Genomic DNA, 26,156 nt, shown 5'->3' with positions numbered 1-26,156 from the left:
GGCCTCACCTAGGGTCCTGCTAACATAGCAAATTGGAAATTGCGTACCTTGCTCTTCTCGGACCAGGACTCCACTTACCTCTATCTCTGATACTGCCAAGTACAAGTATAGTTGTTCGGCTATCCTCGGCGTGTGGAGCAGCAATGGGCTCGATAGATACCGCTTGAGTTCCTCCAAGGCATGTTGGCACTCCGGGGTCCATAAGAAGTTATTCTTCTTCTTCAATATCTGAAGAACCGATGGCTCTTGTCGGAGGACCTCGAGATGAATCGCCCACAGGCGGCTATGCACCCAGTTAATCTTTGCATGGCCTTTACGTTGTCCACAACCGTGATATGTTTAATGGCTTTGATCTTGTCGGGATTGATCTCGATTCCCCGGTTGGATATCATGAATCTGAGGAATTTACCTGACCCAACTCCAAACGCACATTTCTCCGGGTTCAGCTTCATATTGTATTTTTTCAATATGCTGAAGGTTCCCTGCAAATGTTTTAAATGGTCATTTGCTCGCAGGGACTTAACCAACATATCATCAATATAAATCTCCATTGATTTCCCTATTTGTTCCTCAAACATCCGATTTACCAGGCGTTGGTATGTGGCACCAACATTTTTTTAATCTGAATGGCATCACGTTATAGCAATAGGTGTCGTACTTAGTGATGAAGGAGTTTTTTCCTGGTCACCCGGGTCCATCCGTATTTGGTTGTACCTGGAATATGCATTAGGAAAATTGAGGATCTCGTGGCCGGCCGTGGCATCGATCATGCGATCGATGTTGGGCAAAGGGAAAGAGTCCTTGGGACATACCTTATTCACATCCTTATATTCTACACATATTCTTAATGTATTCCCTTTGTCCTTGATGAAATCATGTTTGATACCTCGTCCTTGATGAAAGCATGCTTGATATCAGACTGGGGTCTCCTATTTTGCTTCACCAGATGGGATTTCGCATCAAGGCTTAGCTTATGAGTGGTTATCTCAGGAAGGATCCCTGTCATGTCAAGGTGGGATCAAGCGAAACAATCTATGTTAGCTATAAGAAACTGAATGAGTTTTTTCCTGAGCTCGGGATTTAACCCCGTGCCCAGGTATACCTTTCGATCGGGTAGGTGCTCGACAAATATGACCTGCTCCAGCTCCTTGACTGTCGATGTAGTGGCATCGGAATCAACGGGGGCTATAAAAGACCTGGGTAGCCTGTAGTCATAATCATCGTCTTCATCAGTCCCCTGTTTCTCCGGTTGGTTTAGAACTGGTGTCGTAATTGCTATTTAGTTTCTGTCTTTGTGACCGAACTCGGCCCCTTTGTCGTTGCAAGTGCGGATACCAAAATCACCTCTTCGATTTCAAACATCCCCTTCGCGGTTGGCTGTTCTCCGTAGATTGTTTTAATTTCGCCTGGTGTTGGGAATTTTAACACTTGGTGCAGAGTTGAACGTACTGCCCTCATGTTGTGGATCCATGGCCTTCCGAACAAAGTGTTGTATCTCATGTCTCCTTCGATTACATAAAACTTAGCTTCCTGGATGGTCCCGGTAGTGTTCACCGGTAATGTTATCTCACCATTAGTGGTTTCACATGCCATGTTGAATCCGTTTAGAACACGTATTGCAGGCACGATTTGATCTTATAGATCGAGCTGCTCCACGACCCTCAATCGGATAATGCTGGCCGAGCTACCTGGATCAATTAACACACGTTTAACTCGAATTTTATTTACGAGTACAGATATTACCAGTGGATCATTGTGGGGTTGCATGATCCCTTCTGCGTCCTCGTCGTTGAAGGACAAGGTTCCTTCCGGTATGTAATCTCGAGTTCGTTTCTCCCTCGTGATGGACAATTTGGTGCGTTTCAACATCGGCCCTTGAGGGACATCAACCCCACCAATGATCATGTTAATGACGTGCTGAGGTTCTTTTTGTTCGGTCTGTTTGTTAGAATCCTAATTCTTGAAATGATTCTTGGCTCGGTTTCTCAGGAATTCTCGAAGATGCCCGTTGTTGAATAATCGGGCTACTTCCTCTCTCAACTATCGGCAATCCTCCGTTCTGTGGCCGTGAGTGCCGTGATACTTACATATCTGGTTAGGATCTCTTTGAGTTAGATCGGATTGTAAAGGTCGAGGACATTTGGTATCTTTGATGTGTCTGATAGCTGATACAATGGCGGCAACATCGACATTAAAGTTATATTCCGATAACCTTGGTGCTTTTTTGGGCCCGATGGCCTATCGAAGCTGTTTTTGCTCATGAGTCCCCGATTGCTCTGACCTCGGTCACTTCTTCTTTCGTTTCTCAAAGAGTTCCGCCCGGATCCACTGCTTCTTCGGTCTCCATTATACGGCTGGTACCGATCCATAGTTGATCTCGATTTATGATCGATGTCTCTCTTGATTCTGTCGATGTTTTTGACGAGATAGACAGACCCTGAAGGGGCCCCGAGTTGATTATCTTCCACTCTGATCTTCGATTGATACCGGTTATGCACGTCGGCCCAAGTAACGGCCGAATATTCTATCAGGTTTTGTTTCAACTGCTGCGAAGCCACCGAGCTTTGAACATTTAGCCCTTGGGTGAAAGCCTGAACGGCCCAATCATCAGCGACAAGTGGCAGGTCCATTTGTTCTATTTGAAACCGGGACACGAACTCTCTGAGCATCTCGTTATCCTTCTGTTTTACTTTTAAAAAGGTCTGATTTCCTAGTTTCGAACTTGATGGCCCCGGCGTGTGCTTTCATGAAAGAATCTGCAAGCATAGCAAATGAATTAATAGAATTAGGAGGTAAGTTGTGATACCATATCAAAGCTCCCTTCGACAGGGTCTCTCCGAACTTCTTCAGCACGACAGACTCAATCTCATCGTCCTCTAAGTCGTTCCCTTTGATGGCACATGTATAAGAGGATACATGCTCATTTGGGTCGGTTGTTCCATTATACTTAGGTATCTCAGGCATACAGAATTTCTTAGGGATTGCCTTCGGAGACGCGCTTTGAGGAAAGGTTTTTGTACAAACTTCTTGGAATCCAGGCCTTTCAATATCAGTGGTTCTTCCGGGATTTGGTCTACCCTGGAATTGTAGGTTTCTAATTTTTTGTCATTAACTTCGATTTTCTTCTCCCCTCATTCCACTCGTTTTGTCAGTTCCTCGAGCATTTTTATGATCTCGGAGTTAGTCCCCGATTCATTCCCATTCGATCTTTCTACGACCGGTTTGTCCCTGCGGATAACTTCCCGGGGGGATTGGGCTCAACTCTGTTCAGAGCGTGGCTTTGGTTTTGCAACTATTCTATTGCCGCCTATTGAGCCTGCAATATGTCTAAGATCACCCTTAAACTGATCCCGTATCCACCAACGTTTTGCGTGTTATGAGCCATCGATCGGACTCCACCACAGAAGCTATTTTTGGGGTCAGTAGGCAAATTTGTATCAATAGCCACATGTGAGTTAACGTCAATTAGGTCTACGGCCCGAATTTCGATGGTATCAGCGGGCGGTAACTCGTTTTCGGGCGCTATGTTGTCATTTTAACCATGGTAACCGGACCCGTTGTCAACATGTAAGGGTGCTGATTGAGAGTTTGCCATTCTATGTTTTAACCTAAAATCAGAGACACCTCAAAGAGCAAGCTGTTACACCCCATGTTTTTGTACGTGAACGTACGCCATAAGTAAATTGATGAAAGCTCGGAAATGAGATTATTTTGAAGTTACAAGTATTATGCTATTTCAAACAAGTGATAAGTAAATTCGTGAAGGTGAGAGGGTAAGCGAATCGAAGAACGTGAGTTTTGTCGAAGGTTATATTTTGCGATAAAATACGGTACGAGCTATAATACCCGGTATTATGGACTAGTGCCATACAAGGTACCATATGACCATGATAGTAAGATGTATAAAGTGTGTTAAAAGTAAGTAGTATTTTAAGTAATTTGGAATAATTCTTAATTGTGGGTAATTGGTTAATTATTGGGTAATGAAATATTACCTAATTAATTAAGGAATTACTGGATAAAGATTAAACCCCCTAGCGTGGCAACACCTCCATCCCATTTAAGTGACTCTTAAGTCTTGCATAGATGGCACATTTTGAGGAATAAGGTGGCTTAGTCATCTATTAAGTGGGCCACACCCACTAAAGGCTTTCCTACAACTAGTAGGGTGTTTATTCCTTAATAACAAAACATCAAACCAAGAATTGAATCTCTTATGTAAAGAGAGTGAGTTGGTCGTGAGTCCTTCAGAAAGCAAAAAAATTCCATATCAAATATAGATAATGTTGGTTGTTGATTCTGTAAAGCGTGAATTACAAATTCTAAGGGAGCCTGGTATAATCTTTCTCTAGAATATCATACAGATTTTTTCCTACTTCGATCTGCCGTTACATGTTTTGTCGCAATCAACGTGTGTTAGAGGGATATTCAAGAGAATCTGTTCAGGTATGTTAAGGCTATCCCTTCTTTCTTTTGGCATGATCAATACGATGCAAACGAAACTAGCAAATGCACAACTTCCATAAATGACTTTATTCATAGAAACACTAGGGGTGTCTATATTCTTGATTCTCCATGTGTCTTATTATTCTATCATCTATTCATGGGTCTCAAAAAATACGTAAATTGAAAAATACGTATTTGATAAAATTTATCCGACAGGCAAATTATTTTTATGACATTCCGAGAAAATCTTATTAACGTATTTCTTATGCATTTTATGCATTTATACATGTACATTGACCCATGACCAGATGGCATTATATACGCGTATATTATATGTATATGGGATATGGGAAAAGGTTATAGCGTTATATACGCACCACCACCTGATCAGCTGGTATACGTTGATGATTTGCCCACAGTGGCCGAGATGATATGATGGGATGCCCTCAGAGGCTTGATGATGTTATGAATTCATATACCTAAGCATGGTATGATATTTATACGCATATGCATGGCATTATAAATACTAATGATTCACAGAGCTATTCAGACATACATGTTGAGTCTTTTACTCTATGTTTCTCCCATGTCTATTATTTACTGATTTTTATTCCTTACATACTCGGTACATTATTTGTACGTCCCTTTGCCTGGGTACGCTGCGTTTCATGTCCGCAGGTCCCGTTAGACAGGTTGAGAGACCTCCAAGTAAGTTATCATCTCATCGGAAGGTGTCAGTGCGCTCCATTTGCTCCGGAGTTGCTATTTGGTTAGTATGATGAAGACATGTGTTGATTGGTATGGCGTGACTCTATACCAAACTTTATGATATTTATGTACTCTTATAGGTTTGTAGACAGATGTCATGTATATGAAAGATTGTATGGCCTTGTCGGACTATGTTCAGTGTACGAGCGATCATTTTGGCCTTATAGGCCCATATGTCAAATGTATAAGTTTTTATATCAAATTAGGTCGTCTTATATTGAGTATTCCCTTATGTTTATTCTGGTTAGCCCATGACGGCCCGTTTGGACCATTTTCCAATGACAGTACGATAAGAAGGATATGTAACATTGGTACTCGATTGAGTAAGGCATCGGGTGCCTGTCGCGGCCCATCGGTTTGGGTCGTGACAAAACTGGTATCAGAGTAGTTCTATCCTAGGGAGTCTACAAGCCGTATCTAGTAGAGTCTTTTTTATGGGTGTGTTGTGTACCACACTTATAAGCAAGAGGCTACAGGGCATTTATGATTGTCACTCTTTCTTCTTACTCTAGATCGTGTGGTAGAGCCCAGTTGTAAGAACTCAATTTTCTAAACTCTATCTTATTCATAATACGACGATGCCTACATCTAGAAAGACGATTGGTAAGGGATTGAATGAGGCTGTGGAAGAGTTGAGTTAGAGGAACTCGATGTTGCATCATTGATGATTTATACGTCAATACCACACAAGAGGGGGGGGGGATTGTGTAGTGTCCAATTTTTCGCGTGCACATATTATAAAAGGACTTGGTTCTTCTATGTGTTCTTTATACTACTGTTGCGAAATAATAAATGCATAAATTAAAGAACACAAGTATTTTACGTGGAAAAAACCTGGCTCAAAAGGTGAAAAAACCACGACCTACTTCCCAGTAGGATTTTTCCAAACTCTCCACTAAATCACTGAGCCAAAAACTGCATTTACAAAACACTTTTGTAAACCTAGGATTAACTCTAATTCCGTTGTGGCAACCAGCCTCTAACTGCTGCGACAACTTCAAGTTAACTCTAACTTGAATACTTTGAGTACCTATTACAATTACCTCTAGATAAAGTTGAAAGGTACAATATGAAAACACCTACTACAATTGAACTAGAATAAAAGACACACACTTGGAGCTGGTTCTTCTATCTGGTTCATGTAGCTTCAGGTTCGCACACTTGAATCACACACGAACTGCTTGCAAAATGCCTTGCTATTTTGCTCTCAATTCACGTTTAACTTCTGCTTTTGTGCGTCACTTGTAGAATGAGAACTTCCTGTGATTTATAGAGTTAGTAAAGTAGAAAACAACTAGAGTTCTACTGCTACTCTTCCTTGATGGAAGAGTTCTAGTTAATCTCAACTCCTAACTCCTTCCTTATCTTGGATAATGTTCTCGCTGAGTAAGGAGACCTTCTCATTATCAATTATGCAATCTTTTCGATCAGGAGATATCTATTATTATGCCAGATTTTGTTTATCTCCTGCATGTGCATCTCACGTGCTTTGAATCTGCCCGTGTCTATGCCTACCAGTGATGGACCTGGTTCATCCCTGAGTTCCTTTGTCAATCTTCAAAACTATCCTTTAATTGGGCCAACAAATTCCCTCTTTTTGATGATGACAAATTCTATGCTTCCATAAGCTTAGGCACTGTTTCAACTTAGCTCAATATCAATATAATGTTAGAAACATTTTTCCTTTTTATCACTTATCATCAAGGACCAGATTCATTAGGTTATAAACATCATTGTTCAAAGTGTAAAGCACAACCGGTTCCCCCCTTTTGGCATCATCGAAAAGTTGCATAAAAAATGTGAGATAACCAGATTTTAAAACTTACTCATAGCCCCTGGGGCTACTTCAAATGCAATCATGGATTAATCATCATAGATCAAGTTAAGAATTTTAACCATCAAAGAAATATAAACAAACAGTTAGAGCAAAAATAGTGAATTTCATTGATGGTTGATACGATTCTTCCACAAAGCATAAAAATAAATAGAAATACTAAAAATATGAGCAAACAAAACATCGCAAAATGGGTCATTGAAAGGTATACACTGGGCTAGAAGTTTAAGGTTTGGAAGAACTAGGTGTTTGGTTTTTGGCTTGGAGGAGTTTCAGCATATCCTGAAGAATGCCATCATTCTTCTCCTTTTCTCTTGTCAGCTCAGTTCTGAGAGCATCTCTCTCAGTCTCCACCTCTGCCAACCTCTTCTTCAACCTCTCAATCTCAGCATCCTTAGCCCCACTTTCTAGCACCAAGGCTCGCACCTTGCTATTCACCGGTACCTTATTAAATGAACCGGGTTCTTTAGGAGTGACATGGACTTCATAGTCACAAACATGCAGTGTATTTGCCCCAAAATGATCCTTGCTTGTACCAACCTCCCTTTCTTCTTAAGATTATAACTTTCAGTCACTCTCTTCAGTAGGTCTGTGAGGGTTTCCTGTTCAGATAAAACAGGTTCATCTATATTTTTCCCAAGTTGAACCAGCCCTTCAGCGGCTTCGCCAGACCCACTTCCCCCTGTTTTCTTTAAACTCTCCTCTACTCCAGTAGATATTTCTCCCCAAACAACCATTGCACCTGTGTCTTTGGTTAAACTCACAGGAGTGGGTGGAGAATCAACCACTTTTTTACCCTTTCCCCTCACATCACTTCGAACACCCTTGCCCTCTTTTTCTTTTTCATTTTTACCACCAATTCCTCCAGACTCTGTAGTTTCAACACCTGCTTTAGACCCTACTAGTACAAACTTATTCTCCAAATTTGTTCTCTCCCCGCAACAACCTTGCGAGCAAGCATCTTTACTCTTTTCTTAAAGGTTGGGGTGGTGGAAGGGACGATAGTGGGTGTGGAAGTCTAATCAAACTGAATTTCAATTTCGAAAAGACTTTGGAGTGTATCCCTAGAATCTAGGTACTTTAATTTGGTTGGGACTCTTTTGAACAGAACTAATTCACTTGAAACGGATAAGTCCAAAAGGAGTTTGGAATTAAGTAGGACTCTGCTCATGATCCAAATATTATTATTTTAAATTATGCAGAGTGTAAAAAATATACCGTGTTATCTTGATGAACCAGGTTCTTCACTGATAATTCTCTTGTGTAAGTCTAAATTTGCCAAAATAGAGAAAATATTATTAGAGATTAATGAGTCATTTTAACACATGACACAAGAGTATACTATTGAAAGTATGAGTCTGAGCAAAAATTAATCTAATTATATACACATTTTCATATTTTCTAACCAAAACCAACATTTTTTTTTCAATTTTTTTTTTAATTTTGTTTTTCGTTGTGTACTCTGAACTGGTCCTTTTAGGTGATCTTAATCATCCCTAATTCTAACCTGTTCCTTTCAAAGTGATCTCTACTTAGGGCTTTTGTGAAGATGTCAGCTATTTGCTTGTCAGTAGTACAAAATTTCACAGTGATCAACCCCTTTTCATAGTTATCCCTCAAAAAGTGATGTTTAATATCTATGTGCTTAGTTCTCTTGTGATGAACCGGGTTCTTGGTCATACTAATTGCACTAGTGTTATCACAAAAAATAGGGATACAACCAACATCAATTCCAAAGTCCATTAATTACTATTTGATCCACAACAATTGAGCATAACATGAAGAAGCAACAATATACTCAGCTTCAGCAGTAGATAAGGCCACTGAATTTTGCTTTTTGATGGCCCAAGACACAAGACATGAGCCAAAAAAGTGTGCCATACCTGAGGTGCTCTTTCTATCCATAAGAAAACCTGCATAATCAGCATCAACATATCCTACAAGATTAAAATTACTACCTTTTGGATACCAAAGACAAAGATCAGTGGTGCCTTTTAGATATCTCAAAATTCTCTTGACAGCAGTCAAGTGAGACTCCTTTGGATTTGCCTTAAATCTTACACAAAGGCCTACACTGAAGACAATGTCAGGTCTATTAGCAGTGAGATACAACAATGAGCCAATCATTCCCCTATACAACTTCTGATAGACAGATGAACCAGGTTCATCTATATCCAACTTTGTAGCTGTTGCAATAGGAGTGTCAATTTCTTTGGAATCTTCCATTTTAAACCTTTTAAGCAACTCTTTTACATACTTCTGTTGATGGATCATAGTTCCATTTGGATTTTGTTTAATTTGTAAGCCTATAAAGAAATTAAGCTCACCCATCATGCTCATTTCAAATTCACTCCCCATTAGTTTAGCAAATTCTTTACTTAACTTATCAGTAGTTGCTCCAAAGATTATATCATCAACATATATCTGAACTACCAAGAGATCTTTACCTTTTTCTTTCAAGAATAAAGTATTGTCAATTTTACCTCTCTTGTAGTCATGCTCAAGCAAATATTTTGATAATCTTTCATACCATGCTCTTGGCGCTTGCTTGAGCCCATAAAGTTCTTTGTCAAGTTTGTACACATGATCAGGACTCTCCTTGCTTTCAAACCCTGGAGGTTGCTTGACAAACACTTCTTCCTTTAGATAGCCATTGAGGAAGGCACTCTTGACATCCATCTGGTGGAGGGTGAATTCCATGTAAGCAGCAAAGGCTATAAGGAGTCTTATTGCTTCCAACCTTGCAACTGGAGCAAAGGTTTCATCATAGTCTATGCCATCCTCCTGGCTATATCCTTGAACCACTAATCTTGCCTTGTTCCTTGTAACAGTTCCATCTTCATCAAGTTTTTTTCTGAAGACCCGTTTTGTGCCAATTTGACTCCTTTCAAATTGGTTGAGTTCATCTTGCATTGTATTTACCCAGTCGGCATCCTACAAAGCCTCAGCAATATTTTTAGGTTCAATAAGAGATAAGAAAGCATCAAAAGCACAAAGATTCTTTAATGAAGATCTAGTTTTGATTCCATAGGTTGGATCAGTAATTATATTCTCAATGGGATGAGAACTTTGATACTTGTAAGGTTTCACAACCAACTGATTTCCCCTTGATGTTCCTTCAATGCTTTGTTGTTATGGAACAGGTTCATGGATAGGTTTCCTTGAGGTTTGAGAATGATTTCCTTTTTATTCTATTCCCCCTGTCAGGTTGCCCTGGGTAGAAGGACATGTTCCATCATCTTTTCCTTCTTCTAGTACAACTTCAATATGGGATATGGTTTCATTTAAGTTTCTTACCAGCCCAATTGCTTCATCATCATGTTCCTGTCTCTCAGAAAGAATATTAGTTTCATCAAAAACCATATGAACACTTTATTCAACACACATAGTTCTTTTTTTATATACCTTATATGCTTTACTATGTGAAGAATATCCCAAGAATACTCCCTCATCACTTCTGGGATCAAACTTACCTAGGGAGTCCTTACCATTGTTGTGCTCAAAGCACTTGCATCCAAATGCCCTAATATGTGATATGTTTGGTTTTCTCCCTTTAAGTAACTCATAGGGAGTTTTCTCTACTAAAGGTCTTGTCATGCACCTATTTATGATATAGTATGCAGTATTTACAGCTTCTGCCCAGAAGCTATGGGGCAGTTTACTAGAAAGAAGCATAGTCCTAGCCATATCTTCAAGTGTCCTATTCTTTCTTTCAACTACTCCATTTTGCTGTGGAGTCCTAGGAGCAGAAAAATTATGATCTATGCCATGCTTATCACAAAATTCATCAAATTTAGCATTTTCAAATTCAGTGCCATGATCAGACCTAATTGATGCAAGTTGATTACCAAGTTGTTTCTGAGTTTTTCTAACAAAAGAAGTGAACATGTCAAATGCTTCATCTTTAGATGTTAAAAACAATGTTCAAGTAAACCTAGAGTAATCATCAACAAGCACCATCACGTATCTTTTACCACCTCTGCTTAATGTTCTTATTGGACCACAGAGATCCATATGAACCAGTTCTATCGTCCTGGTGGTACTTACCACTTTCTTGCATTTAAAAGAGGATCTTACCTGCTTCCCCCTTGCACAAGCCTCACAAACTTTGTCTTCCTTGAACTTGATGTTAGGCAGTCCTATCACTAATTCCTTGGAGACTACTTTGTTGAGTTGACTCAGACTTGCATGTCCAAGTCTCTTGTGCCAAAGGAGGGGATCATTGTCCAACACACTTAAGCAAGTGAGTTCATTTTCTGATAGTGTGGACAGATCTATAATATATATATTGTTCACTCTTTTTCCCTGCAAAACAATCTTGTTAGTGATAAGATTAATCACAAAGCATTTATTAGAGGTGAATGTTACCAAGTTACCTCTATCACACAGTTGTGATACACTAATTAGACTGTATTTTATGCCGTCTATCAAATAGACATTCTCAAGCAAGTGAGAGTCAGTCTTACTTACCTTACCAACCCCAATGATTTCACCTTTCTTCCCATTTACAAAGGAGACATTACCTCCTTTGAGGTCCTCAAGTGAAAGGAACTGGTTCTTGCTTCATGTCATGTGCTTTGAGCAGTCACTATCCATGTACCATATTTGGCTGCTCCCCTTCACTTGGACCTGCAAAAGGAAATCAGGGGTTAGTCTTAGGAACCCAAACTAGTTTGGGTCCCTTTCTATAGGCAAAAGGATGAATCAAATTCTTTTTAGCCCAACCTGGCAGCCTATTTTTCCCTTGAACAAACTTTTTATTCTTTTGACTAGCCTTTTCTTTTGCAGTGCATTCACTTTTATAGTGACCAGTCTTACCACAGTGTGTGCAAATTTTGTTCTCAGGAAGTGTGAGATACTTGCTTTTGGGATCCCATTTAGGTGGCATATTCCCAAAGCCAATTCCTCTTCTATTTCTACTATGATGTTCCTGTAGCCATGACAGTGCATCGGAGGACCTGTTCTATTTACAAGTTCTATTTAGTTCATCCTTGACCTTGCCTAGATCCTTTGTCAAAATTCTTACCTGCTCATCCTTCTTATACAACTCATCTTTTAGTTTACCTATATTTTCTTCTAGAGTGAGTTGTGTGCAATCTGTTGTCTTCTTACTTATTCCTAATTTCAGTTTTAGGTTTTCAGATCTAAGTTCTAGAACATTTGATTCAAATGCATGAACCTGGTTCTTTAGTGAAGTATTTTCACTTACAGTCTCACTAACTCTAAGTTCCAGGTTCTTACACTTTGCTTTTAAAATCACACATTCCTTAGACAACTATTTCTTTTCATTGTTTATATCCTCAGATTCATCAATGAAATCTAGAAGCAACTCAGATAGCCTTTCTTTAGACAAAAACTTAATCTTGTCTTTTAGATGGATTATACTTACTTCGAATTCCTCATCGGATTCTCCAATTGCCACAAGTGCTTGTTCATCTCCATCTTCATCATCTGAGTCCTCATCTGAGCTTTCTCCCCAAGCAGTAACCATAGCTTTTGTTGATCCTTTGTTCTTCTTGGGATGAACCAGTTCCTTCTTTGTGTTTCTTCGTTTAGCTCTTTCCTTCTTCCATTCAATTTCCCATTGAGGGCAGTTTTTGATGTGGTGATCAGTTTTCCCACACTTGTAGCATCCCTCATTGGTCTGTTTTTCAGTAACCCTTGGTTTGTTGTAGCCTCCACTTCTCGAAGAACCCTTTCCTCTCATCAGGTACTTTTTGAAGTCCTTTGTGATAATAGCCATTTCATCTTCCTCTAGATCAGAACCTTCAGTGATTCTGAGTGCCAGGCTCCTTTCCTTCTTGGGTACATCCATTTTCATGGTTTGCCTTCTAAGTTCATAAGCGGTGAGAAGCTCATCCAACCTAAGAGTGGCAATGTTTTTTGATTCCTGAATAGCAGTAATTTTGGTATCCCATGAGACTGGCTGAACCCTTGTCAAAATCTTCTCAACTTTATCTTCTTCAAGAATAACCCTTCCAAGAGACTTAAGTTCATTTATTAGTGTGGTTAACCTTGTATACATCTGTTGGATGGTTTTTCCTTCCTTCATAGTAAAATTCTCATATTGAGAATATAGTAACGTTCCTCTGGACCTCTTCACCTGAGGTGTTCCTTCATGAGCCACTTGCAAAGTACCCCAAATTTCCTTAGCAATAGTATATCTTTGAATTCTGCTGTACTCGTCTGGACCGAGTCCACAAACAGGCCATTTTTTGGCTTTAGCATTCTTCTTCCATTTCCTCAAGTCGTCAGCAGTGCAGTCAGCTCTTATTTTTGGCACCTCTTCTCCTTCGGCATTTATCTTCATGGTAGCCAATGGACCATCTGTGACAATGTCCCATAGCTCATAGTCTTCTCCTATGATGTGGTCTCTCATTCTATTTTTTTACCAGGAGTAGTACTGGCCATTGAAGAGTGGTGGCCTAACAGTGGATTGCCCTTCCCAGTTTCCAAGTGGTGCATTCATCTTGATCTTCTCCTAAGGTGTTAGCCTCTTCAAGGATAACCTGCTCTGATACCAATTGATGTTTTATACGTCAATACCACACAAGAGGGGGTGATTTGTGTGGTGTCCAATTTTTTGCGTGCACAGATTATAGAAGGAACTGGTTCTTCTATGTGTTCCTTATACTACTGTTGCGGAATAATAAATGCATAAATTAAAGAACACAAGTATTTTACTTGAAAAATACCTGGCTCAAAAGGTGAAAAAACCACGGCCTACTTCCCAGTAGGATTTTTCCAAACTCTCCACTAAATCACTGAGCTAAAAACTGTATTTACAAAACACTTTTGTAAACCTAGGATTAACTCTAATCCCGTTGTGGCAACCAGCCTCTAACTGCTGCGACAACTTCAAGTTAACTCTAACTTGAATACTCTGAGTACCTATTACAATTGCCTCTAGATAAAGCTGAAAGGTACAATATAAAAACACCTGCTACAATTGAACTAGAATAAAAGACACACATTTGGAGCTGGTTCTTCTATCTGGTTCATGTAGCTTCAGGTTCGCACACTTGAATCACACACGAACTGCTTGCAAAATGCCTTGCTATTTTGCTCTCAATTCACGTTTAACTTCTGCTTTTGTGCGTCACTTGTAGAATGAGAACTTCCTTCGATTTATAGAGTTAGTAGAGTAGAAAACAACTAGAGTTCTAATGCTACTCTTTCTTGGTGGAAGAGTTCTAGTTAATCTCAACTCCTAACTCCTTCCTTATCTTGGATAATGTTCTCGTTGAGTAAGGAGACCTTCTCCTTATCAATTATGCAATCTTTTCGATCAGGAGATATCTATTATTATGCTAGATTTCGTTTATCACCTGCATGTGCATCTCACGTGCTTTGAATCTGCCAGTGTCTATGCCTACCAGTGATGGACCTGGTTCATCCCTGAGTTCCTTTGTCAATCTTCAAAACTATCCTTTACTTGGGCCAAGAATCATGCTTATGATGAGTAAATGTAAGGTCTCCAGCAGATAATGTGTGTACTAAGACATGTGAGCTTCTGGAAAGAGAGTTCTAAGGCATGAATATCTATCCACCCATATGGTAAAAAACAACGAAAGATTCAGAAGGTAGATACAAGTTTCAACAAGAAAAAGAAAAAAAGGTGAAGAAAGGCACGAGGCGCCCAGTTAATGAAGATTATCAGTATTTACCATTCAGGCAGAGAAATATAAGCTTTTTGAGTTACCTTCAACAGTAATAGAGGTATGTACAATTGGCCACACCCATCTCAGTTATGCCCGAGGGGGGCTAATAGGTGTAGTTAAGAGAAGGACGGGATATCGGAATCCGGATGAGGTTAGAGTAACCCAAAATTGTGAATGGATTATTTGCGTTAGTTGACAATTCCGAAGGATATCGCAAATGTTCTAATAGATCTCCTTGTGAGACACCCAGATGGTGCATTCTAAAATAGTACAGCTAGATATAAGTACTACAAAGATAGGCATGGGAAGCCTGGAAGGGATAAATATTACCTTAGTGTGGCTCTCGTCCCTAGTAGAGAAAGAATGTTAGGCAACCCGAAGAGCCAGTAGATGGAGCAAGGGGAGCTAAAAGCAAAAGAATGTCTTGTTCGAGTTTTCAAAATAAAGTGAGACATAAATGTTAGCAGGGAAATAAGAAGAGAGTTAATGAAGCATTATGAGTAAGATGTGATACATGGATGACAACGGTAAATCAAAAAGATGACAGTATTACAGAGTTTATAGTCAAGTGAAGGAAAAGACGAGAGGTGATAGGCCTTGAGACAACAAAAGAGTATAGGCCATAAAAGTCGTATCCTCATTTCGAGAAATAAGTTTGTGACTCCAACGCGACTACCAAAAGGAAAAGTTAGACCCCAGAGTAATAGAAATAAGTATGGACTGGTGAACAAGATAAACTAAACATGAATTAGGAACTGAGTGATTTGATAATAGTCGGCATCACGGGAGATTCATAGATTGCGTTCCGGCAATAATAGAATGGACAACAAAAGAAGATTCATAAGAAATTCAGAGAATGGTCATTCAGGAAGACGCTTACCTAAAGCAAGCAATGTGAGAAAAGTTAATCGTAGGGGAATGTGTGTGCCAGTTACACTAGGTGTCTCCCTCGTGAGTAAGGAATTTTGTTATCCTTGGTACAGAAGGATTACCGCAAGGCAAGTAAGGGTCATCGATGATGTGAAAAGACGCCAAAGATAAAGAGGTAAAACATCTATGGGTAGATCGTCATAGTGCTAAATCTTAAGTACTCGCCTAAAGGGGGGAATATGGAGTGATGTGGCATTAAGTCAGAATTAAGTTGTTTTAGTAACTAAGGAATGGTAAAGGAAGAATGCGATAAAAATGAGAAAGGGATGAGATTGAACTTATTCAAAGCCTACAAATACGCTACGATTCTAGAAAATTATGCAAACACGACGTCAAGGAGAGGAAGTAAGGGTTCCTGCCCGAGATGTTATTGATAAATTAGGAGCCAGTGCAAGACGTAAGTTAAGACAAAGAAAATAACCCAAGAAAGATTATGCGGAATATTGATATGAGAATGGGCCAACGAGTAGTTAGTAGTTGATTTAGGAAGAGCCTAGTTATGGCTAGAGAAAAGGTTGCAGACAAATCACCAGATCGTGCAAGATAAACATAGTAAAACCCAATATAGTAAATTCAGCCTCGCAGTTATGACATTGTAATACTTGAGATATATTCAGATAGAAGTTGAGGAAGTTAAAGGTACCGTATGAGTATTACTGAAATAAAAGAGAATGCCACTGGGAAGACAATCAAAATATTAGTTCAGAAGTAACCCTACAAGCACAAGGGATAAGTAACTACGGATAATTATAGGCGGGGAAGAACATCAAAAATTCCGTCAAGTATACGATGTGATAAGCTCGTATCTTTACAAGAGTCAGAGGGTTCTTCCTAAGTACTTCAGTGAAAGACTAGCTGAGGAAATAAGGAAGAAGGTTTCAACCTAAGCATAGTAACTCGAAGAAGAAATGGTCATGTAAAAACAATCTCACAACAATATTGCATGCACTCCATAAGAAAGTGGCACCTATCGTGGCTAATGAACGGGAAGAAGAAAAAAAATCAAATGGGGATATTCAAGATCATATGGGTTGTATGGAATTCCAATATGTGTGGGCACTAAAATAAGCCAAGTATTCGTGCAACAAGTAGCAGAACGACCAGGAAAATTAATTGCTTACATTTAAAGAAAGTTGAGAAGGAACAAAAAGAATTATTCGATCCAATCCAGAGTTAGTTACATTATGAATACACTCAAGATTTCGGAGTATTATCCATGCAGCATATATGTTGACAATCATATAGCCGTAGAATACTCTGGTATAAGTTAAAAGAAAGAATTGAGTCCAGGTCATAGACAAAGGATTGAATCATTAGAAGATTATATCATGGATATTCTATAGCGCCCATGGAAGGCTAAAGTAATAACTAATACCAGGAGCCGTAAATCGGAAGATAGCTTAAGCCTACATAAAGGCTGGTCAGAAGGAAGAGGAAAATAAAGAGTTACATCAACCAAGTAAATCAGGAGTCTAATTATTAGACCCAGAAAATTATAGACATCATGATTGAGAACATTGTAGAATCACTTTTAATATCAGAGGTACAAGAGAGATAGTACAACAACCATATTCTATAACGGCTCTGCGATAAAGCCAGTTAGAAGAGTACCAGCATCATAAGAAGTCAGTATGAAGATCCTACCGGATTGTATATGCACCAGAGGTGCAAGTGTTATAATAGAGCTTCAAATTATACCTATGTGGAAGGGAGGTTATGAAAGAGATAGAAGATACGATGTGAGACTTTAAGGTAAGTAAGATAAAGGTAGTCAACGTACGAGATACTCAAGTGCAGAAGGTTGTGAATAGTCCATACTTTGGATAGAAGGCTAGAAGCACTGGGATTCAGTATCCTGGAATGATAGCATCATCGTCAGTGGAATATCTTCCAACCTATGGTTTCTAGGTACCGTGAGGCCTAGATAAGAGAGTAAAGAAGAGTTTGAGGCGATGTGATGTCTCGCTTGATGTTTCAGAATAACATAAGAAAATCTATGGTGCAAGCAAGTTGAAGGAAAGTTGCGAGTAGTATTAATAGATATGTGTAGGTCGCAAGCTAAAGTATGGTAGAGCGACAAAGTTTTAGGAAGACAGGAGTAAGGATGAGAAAAGGCGAGTGAGAAGGTGACCAGAATGGATAAATACTCGGGATTAAGCTCATGAAAATAAGATAGTTGATGGTTTCTCTAAATTATAGAAAGCTCAGTATAGCCTGAACGAACTCAAAGGAGTCTACGACTAGTAGCATTTAAAAGAGATGGAATGTTGCCTTGGTAGTACAATGAGGGTGTAATAGTGATAGATAAAGGATGGCGTTTGGGCCTTCGATTGAGTAATAATTTGAAGAGGATTTCATGAATTGTACGGGATTAAAATACCCACATAAGGTGAATCACATTGGGATGCTATGAAATACGGTTATGAAAGCATGGTATCGCCCCAGGTGGATCAGTCCGATCATTTCAGATGTTCCCCGATGAGACGTGAGCCTTAGTGATTACATAAAAGGTCAAGTTATAAATGGTAGATTATAGATCAATATTGAGGTGAATCAACAATGGATGGATAAAAGTTACAAAGTATGAGATGAGAATAGACCATCACTCTTAAGATGAACAGTGATGAAGAAGCATTAGAGGACTTAGATTTATACATATAGGATAAGCAATGAAAGTAACCTGGAGCTTGATAACAGACCTCAGTAACGATAAATCGAAGTAAGAGTTATGGTATAGTATGGCCTACCTAGATGTAGTAAAGTCATATGGATAGATAATCGGGCCTATGAAATAAGATATAGCAATATTCATAAGTTCGACAAAGTACCGAGCGAAGAACTTCAATATACCTATAGATGCTCAGAGGGATATCTTGTCAAGCTCTGTATACGTGTAAAAAGTGAGGCCTAGAGATTGGCTAAAAACTGGAGGAAAAGGGAGAGAGGCGCACTTACAAGGTCAGAGTCGTACATGCTGCATGATAAAAGGTAGCATCGGTTACAAGATTAAAAGGATTCCGACCACAGGCCGTGGTATGAGAAAGAGACCTACAGGTGGGAATACCCTGGACTTTGGATTTATTCACAGAACAATTGCCTAGATGGCAAGGAGAGTATTAAAGTATTCACAAATGATATAGGTTATGATAATGATAAGTGCATCAGTCAAAATTCGAGGACAAATGTTCCAAAGGGGGGAATGATATTACACCCCATATTTTCATACGTGAAAGTACGCCATAAGTAAATTGATGAAAGCTCGAAAATGAGATTATTTTGAAGTTACAAGTATTATGCTATTTCAAACAAGTGATAACTAAATTCGTGAAGGTGAGAGGGTAAGCGAATAGAAGAAAATGAGTTTCGTTGAAAGTTGTCATTTTGAGATAAAATACGGTCCGAGCTATAATACCCGGTATTTATGGACTAGTGCCATACAAGGTACCATATGACCATGATAGTAAAGTGTATAAAGTATGTTAAAAGTAAGTAGTAATTTAAGTAATCTGGAATAATTCTTAATTGTGGGTAATTGGTTAATTATTAGGTAATGGGATATTAACTAATTAATTAAGGAATTATTGGGTAAATATTAAACCCCCCAGCGTGGAAGCACCCCCATTCCATTTAAGGGACTCTTAAGTCTTGCATAGATGGCACATTTTGAGGAATAAGGTGGCTTAGTCATCTATTAAGTGGGCCACACCCACTAAAGGCTTTCCTACAACTAGTAAGATGTTTATTCCTTAATAACAAAAGATCAAACCAAGAATTGAAAAGAGAGTGAGCTGGTCGTCAGTCCTTCAGAAAGCAAAACAATTCCATACCAAATATAGATAACGTTGGTTGTTGATTCTGTAAAGTGTGAATTACAAATTCTAAGGGAGACCAGTATAATCTTTCTCAAGAACATCATACGGATTTTTTCCTACTTCGATCTGCCGCTACATGTTTTGTCGCAATCAATGTGTGTTAGAGGGATTGTCAAGAGAATCGGTTCAGTTATATTAAGGCTATCCCTTCTTTCTTTTGGCATGATCAATACGATGCAAATGAAACGAGCAAATGCACAACTTCCATAAATGACTCTATTCACAGAAATACTAGGGGTGTCTATATTCTTGATTTCCCATGTATCTTATTATTCTATCATCTGTTCATGGGTCTCAGAAAATACGTAAATTGATAAAGTTTATTTCATGACATTAATTAAAGGCATACTAGTCCTATGACGTTCCGAGAGATTTTATTGACGTATTTCATATGCATTTCATTCATTTATACATGTACATTAACTCATGACTAGATGGCGTTATATATGCGTATATTATATGTATATGGGATATGAGAAAAGGTTACAATATTATATATGCACCATCACCTGATCAGCTGGTATACGTTGATGGTTTGTCCACAGTAGCCGAGATGATATGATGGGATGCCCTCAGAGGCTTGATGATGTTATGAACGCATATACCTAAGCATGGTATGACATTTATACGCATATGCATGGCATTGTAAATGATAATGATTCACAGAGCTATTCAGACATACATGTTGAGTCTTTTACTCCATGTTTCTCTCATGTCTATTATTTACTGATTTTCATTCATTACATACTCGGTACATTATTTGTACTAACGTTACTTTGTCTGGGGACGCTGCGTTTCATGCCCGCAGGTCCCGTTAGACAGATTGAGAGTCCTCCAAGTAGGCTATCAGCTCAGCGAAAGGTGTCGGTGCGCTCCATTTGCTCCGGAGTTGCTATTTGGTCAGTATGATTAGGACATGTGTTGATTGGTATGGCAGGACTTTGTCCCAACCTTTATGATATTTATGTACTCTTAGAGGTTTATAGACAGATGTCATGTATATAAAATATTGTATGGCCTTATCGGCCTATGTTCAGTGTACGAGCAATCATTTTGGCCTTATAGGCCCATATGTCAAATGTATAAATTTTTATATCAGATTGGGTCGTCTTATATTAAGTATTCCCTTATGTTTATTCTGGTTATCCCATAATGGCCCGTTTGGCCTATTTGCCAATGACAGTACGATAAGAAGGATATGTAATATTGGTACTCGGTTGAGTAAGGAACCGGGTGCCCGTCACGGCCCATCGGTTTGGGTCGTGACACAAGCGTAAAGCAGTATGTGTTACGGAGATTTGTATCAAATAACCACTATTATCCTTAGCCCCACGGAGGACGCTAAACTGTTTACCTTCAAAATCGGATAACAATTGAATTTGTAAGGGGTTTTAAGGATACGTGATCTAACTTGATACAAAACGATAAATCAGATTGCAATTGAAATAAGCAATGGAAAAGTAAATGTTAACCACACAAGTTGAACAGTCTTAGCCTGGGAAGGTTAGCCACTCTCGAGCCAAAAGTATTTTTTTTATTGATATCACAACAGAACAACAAGATAATAATAATAATATATTACTTTGGGATGCGTGTTACAATGTGTAGAATGAATTATCAGACCCCTTTTTTATAGTAGAGGAGTCCTATTCTAGGTACATTTTCATAAAAGGTAAAAATTTCTTGATTCGATGATTGCCGGTTCCTTACTGATACGTGCCGAGATTCCCGCCGCAATATCCGACCGGTCACGGATATTTCGGTCTTATGTTAGTTATCTCAACAATGTTTCTCCGACCCCGTTTGAGGTTAAGATCGACACAGACTCACTGTTCTTCGAAGGCAGGCATTCCAACCTAGGGTTCTAGCTCGGTGGGATTCGAGGTCGATCTTCACTCCTTGGTTGCCACGTTCCAAGCCTAATCTACCAAGTCGTAGGCGAGCTCGATTTTGACCGTATACATATTTGAAGCAAGATTTTTTAAGTGCACCAACCCAAACGAAATTTTTGTGCATTAGCACGACCAACCTTTATTTTCAGAGCAAAACTTTTCGTGACTTCCTACATAACGTGCATACACACAAAAATTTGCACCCATTATCGCAAAGGCATATTAGGCTTTACGTTTACTAACTTAAAATCTTGAATCTGCTTCTACTTATGGTATTTTATTCTCGGCCTCAATGTATTAGGTCGTGACATTTAATATTGGTGGTTGCTTGTCTTGGAGATTCAGTGAATGCGAAGTGTTTGGGCACGGGTTGGGCATGATATCAACTTATTTAATTTTGCTTTCTTGCATTCTATATGGTGACAGCAAACATGCCACGGATATGTAGTGTTGGAAGATCTGATATTTTTCTTGAAGATATTGGAGCCTTCCCTTAGCATCCATTGACTCCTTTCCGACTTTTAGATTGTATTAAATGTTTTCACATGGTTGAGCTTCTTTTCCAACTTGCAAATGATATAAAATTGTATTACCAAACTGGATTTGATCATCCACTAAACCAACTCCGATCTGAAATAAAAAGAACAGCCTGATGCACAAGGTATTTCGCGTTCACTTAGGGTCCGGGAAGGGCCGTACCCTAAGGGATGTGATGTATAGCCTACCCTAATGCAAGCATTAGTGACAACTTCCACGGCTCGAATTCGTGGCTTATACAAGGTTCCCTTCTCCAATCCGAAATAAGTATTTTTTAAAAAAAATCTTTAAGTGATCCATCTATCCTGAATCATAGTAAAATTTTATTTTTCGTCTGGAATCAATATTATTATTCAAATTATTGAATAAGGTAGAGAGTGACGTGACTAAATCCAAACAACCAAAGTGCTCATTTGATTTAATGGCAACACATGTGATATTAATGAGCTGAAAATGACTGTTTAATGAAGTCGAAATACTGCGTGCGTACGTAGACTTGTGGTTTACTTGAATTATCTATAAATAACAACAGGCTTTCCATTTTATTTGTCATTGATCCTCTCCATTACTCTACCTCTCCATTTTGCCAAAGGTAATGCTCTTCTCTTACTTTTGTTTGTTTAGAACGGAGGAAATGAATAGAAGAAGAAAAGGAAAAGAAAGTAAATGATAATTTGCATTTTAAGCACAATTTTTGTAGGGTCCTTTATTTCCTCTGTTATGTGATCGCCACGCCCTTGTGCCTTTAGTTGAAGTATAGGTGGTCAATTCAATCTATCTTGATTGATTTTTTCTATTTCATCCGAAACTAGAGCTAAAAATGCTTTATTTTGTTTCATTCTCATTCTTCATTTCCTTACTTCTTAACGTCGTCTTCAATCTTTGCGCTTTCTAATAACCACCCTAGCCTTCCATTAATTGCAAACTCATCCCATTTTTGATTTTTCCATCCAAAATTTGCATAGTTTCTTTATATTCTCTCATTCTTGTAACTATATGATATTAACACGTCTTTATATGATAGATTTCATGGTTCCTTTTCTTCCTAATTAGTCTAATGTAATTGCAGAAAAGGTTATTCTTTTCTAGTATTTCTCATTTTATTAGTTTCACAAAAGAACTTGAACATAGGTAGTGTTTCTGAGTTAACTGTTTCATGTTGTCCTGATTCAATAGATGAATTAATTTTTTATTTGTTAGTTTGAGATTTTGGTCAATAAATTTCAGCCGAAAGATACCTCTCAAATTCCAGTCAACCCCTCAATCTCATTTGCCGTTACAATTTGTTCTATAGTTGTATTTTTTATGTCTAATGAACGTCATCCCAGTATAGTTGGAGCTTTTCTATCTTCAGTTCAAGTTTGTTGGAAATTGAAAGCAATTGGTTGAGCTAATTAATTGGAATTACGTATTAGTCATGTTAGTATATTTACTTTTTAGTTACGATATTTTCTACGAGACATTATACAGAACTTCTAGTGCTTTTTTATTCTTTAATTTTATTTTATACAATATTGGATTGAGATGAGTTTAAACGGCGCGACAAGGACTTCAGGATTCATGTAACCGTCGCCAACTTGTGACTTTAGGAAGTTGTGGCTGTAGTAGTCAATTTTCAGTCCAAAATAACGGTTTTAACGAGTTTTTAGAAAAGGAGCCGAAATGTGTTTTATATCATCTTGGAATTTTAGCTATTTGTTCTTGGATTTAGGTCTATTATGTTAGCAGTGATTCAATAGTGTGTTCGTTATTTATGTCTTGAATTAATTTCTTTGTATTTTTAGGAAATCATAATCTCTGTAGGCTTTGGAAATTCATTCTTCTAATAGATTTAGGAAAGAAAAACATATTATCCTTGTAAGATTGGGAAAACCTTTCTCTTATAGGTTTAGGACTATTTCAGATCTATATATATAGGGGTTGTAGTTGGAGATTCATAGTAGAAAACTCTCTCTGCTGCCTCGAAGAGTAGGTTTTGCCAATCCTCGTCAAATCCTTGTATTATTTTTCTTCACTTTTTGCGTTGTTGTGTGATTGTGCGCTAGTTAATCCACGATCTCTTTCGCAACAATGTTCTTGTTCTTTTTATGAATCTTCTAAATACTTAAGTTTCTCCCCAGGATAGGGGCAAGGTTTGTGTACACATTACCCTCGTCTGACCCCACGTTGGGGACTCCACTAGGGTTGTTGTTGTTGTTGTTGTAAATACTTAAGCTTCTTTTGGATTGTTTCAACAGAGCTTAAAATGCCATCTGCAAGTTCTGATCCAACTGATGAAGAGAGGGAGCCATTTGCTGAGGTTGATCCATCCGGGAGGTTCGGCCGATACCCCGAGTTGCTAGGCCATGGTGCAGTGAAGAAAGTATACAGGGCATTTGACCTAGAAGAAGGCAGAGATGTGGCCTGGAATCAGATTAAGTTGAGCAAATTCAGTGACACGCCTTATATCATCGATAAAATCCATTCGGAGATTGCACTATTGAAGAACTTGAAGAATGATAACATAATAGTACTATATCATGTCTGGAAAGACAATGAACATAACATCCTCAATTTCATTACTGAGGAATGTGCCTCAGGTAATTTGAGGGATTATAGGAAAAAGCATCGTCACGTTTCGATTAAGGCGTTGAAGAAGTGGTCTAGACAAATACTACAGGGCTTGGATTATTTACACACTCATGACCCTTGTGTTATTCATAGAGACCTCAATTGCAGTAACATCTTTATCAATGGGAATGTTGGAAAGGTAATTAATCAACTCATTCACTTTATCTTCAGTTGATGTGCATTTAAATCTGCTGAATGTTTAGCTTACTGTTTATATCATCTGAAGCTAGTGAAGAATTTGAGATCCTAATCCTTAAAGTAATATTTGGAAGTGTCTTCAAGTAGTTAAATGGTAGTTATTCTGGAAATTCAAAAATTATCGGCACTGCGCATATATGTGTGTGTGTGCGTGTGTGTGAAAAAAAACTAAAATTCAACAAATATTAAAGTTTGAACCTGTAATTTCAAAAGTACAATGAATTCAACGTAAGAACCTTAAAAGTTGAACGTATCAAGTTTAAATTCCGGATCTGCCTTTGACATACACTCTTCATTTGTATGAACATAGTCTAGTCAAAGGATATGACACTTAGTGATTTTTGTTTATGGATCCTTGAAAAGGCAGGCAGTACGGTGCACAAAGTATCCCGCATTAACACAGGATCCAGAGAAGGGCCAATGTAGATAGCTTACCCTAACTGCAAGCATTAGTGGCTAATTTCATGACTCGAACCCGGCCCGTGACCTGTAGATCACACAGAGGCAACTCTACCGTTGCTCCAAAACTCCCCTTCTTTATGATTCCTTGAATATATGCAAAAATAGGTTAGAAGTTGAACATACTCGTATAGGATCCGAACTAAAACTCTGATACTTGTACTGAATCTTGTAGTATTGTTTATAGTATGGAGGTTTTGCTTTCCTGAAACCAGTGCAACGCACTAATTGTAGTTCTTATGTTAATATAGGTAAAGATCGGTGATCTTGGCTTGGCAACGATTGTCGGGAAGAACCATGCAGCACATACGTTGCTCGGGACACCAGAATATATGGCACCAGAACTATATGAAGAAAACTATACAGAGTTGGTGGATATATACTCATTTGGAATGTGTTTGCTAGAAATGGCTACTATGGAAATACCATATAGTGAATGTGACAGTATAGCTAAGTTATACAGGAAGGTTACATCTGGAATTAGGCCTCAAGCTTTTAACAAATTGAGTGATCCAGAATTGAAGGCTTTCATTGAAAGGTGCATTGGGAAACCAAGAGCAAGACCATCTGCTGCTGAGTTGCTCAAGGATCCATTCCTTTCTGATGTTGTTAAATATGACAATGATCTCAATTAATAATGCCCTTTGTTCAAACATCTTTGTATAACTCAAGATTATTCAGGAAATCATTTCTTAACTCGGTTATCCATTTTTTCATAGATAATATTAGTGGATAACTGTTTTTTTATTAAAAAGGGTTACTTATTTTATTAGGAAACTTGGCAGGTGAATAGGGTTCAAAGCAAATAGCTGTCTAGCTTCAATCCAAGATTTACTTAACGCGTTAGCTACAACAGTGCACGGGCTGATACGCTCAGCTAGCGGAAAGTATCCATGCGTTTTCCTATCTTTTTTATTATTGTATAAAATAGGAATTGTACTGGTGTAAA

The 26,156-nt window shown here is 38.5% G+C and overlaps 1 protein-coding gene across 2 annotated transcripts; it reads left to right on the top strand.

Annotated features, from left to right (window-relative positions):
• Positions 1–22,428: 22,428 nt before the first annotated feature.
• On the top strand, positions 22,429–25,911 carry LOC107799999 (putative serine/threonine-protein kinase WNK11). 2 transcript variants are annotated; one of them, XM_016623140.2, is made up of 3 exons: positions 22,429–22,532; positions 24,178–24,689; positions 25,459–25,911. In XM_016623140.2, exons 2-3 carry the CDS (start codon positions 24,186–24,188, stop codon positions 25,840–25,842), a joined length of 888 nt encoding a protein of 295 aa, XP_016478626.1. In that variant the 5' UTR covers positions 22,429–22,532; positions 24,178–24,185; the 3' UTR covers positions 25,843–25,911. The 2 variants fall into 2 exon arrangements, with proteins under 2 accessions (XP_016478626.1, XP_075094150.1); XM_075238049.1 differs by lacking the exon at positions 22,429–22,532 and adding an exon at positions 22,555–23,014.
• The last annotated feature ends 245 nt before the right edge of the window (positions 25,912–26,156 follow it).

The sequence above is a fragment of the Nicotiana tabacum genome, chromosome 2 (genome assembly GCF_000715075.1).
Source record: "Nicotiana tabacum cultivar K326 chromosome 2, ASM71507v2, whole genome shotgun sequence".
Lineage (NCBI taxonomy): Eukaryota > Viridiplantae > Streptophyta > Magnoliopsida > Solanales > Solanaceae > Nicotiana > Nicotiana tabacum.
This window is presented reverse-complemented; position numbering and strand designations above follow the sequence as displayed.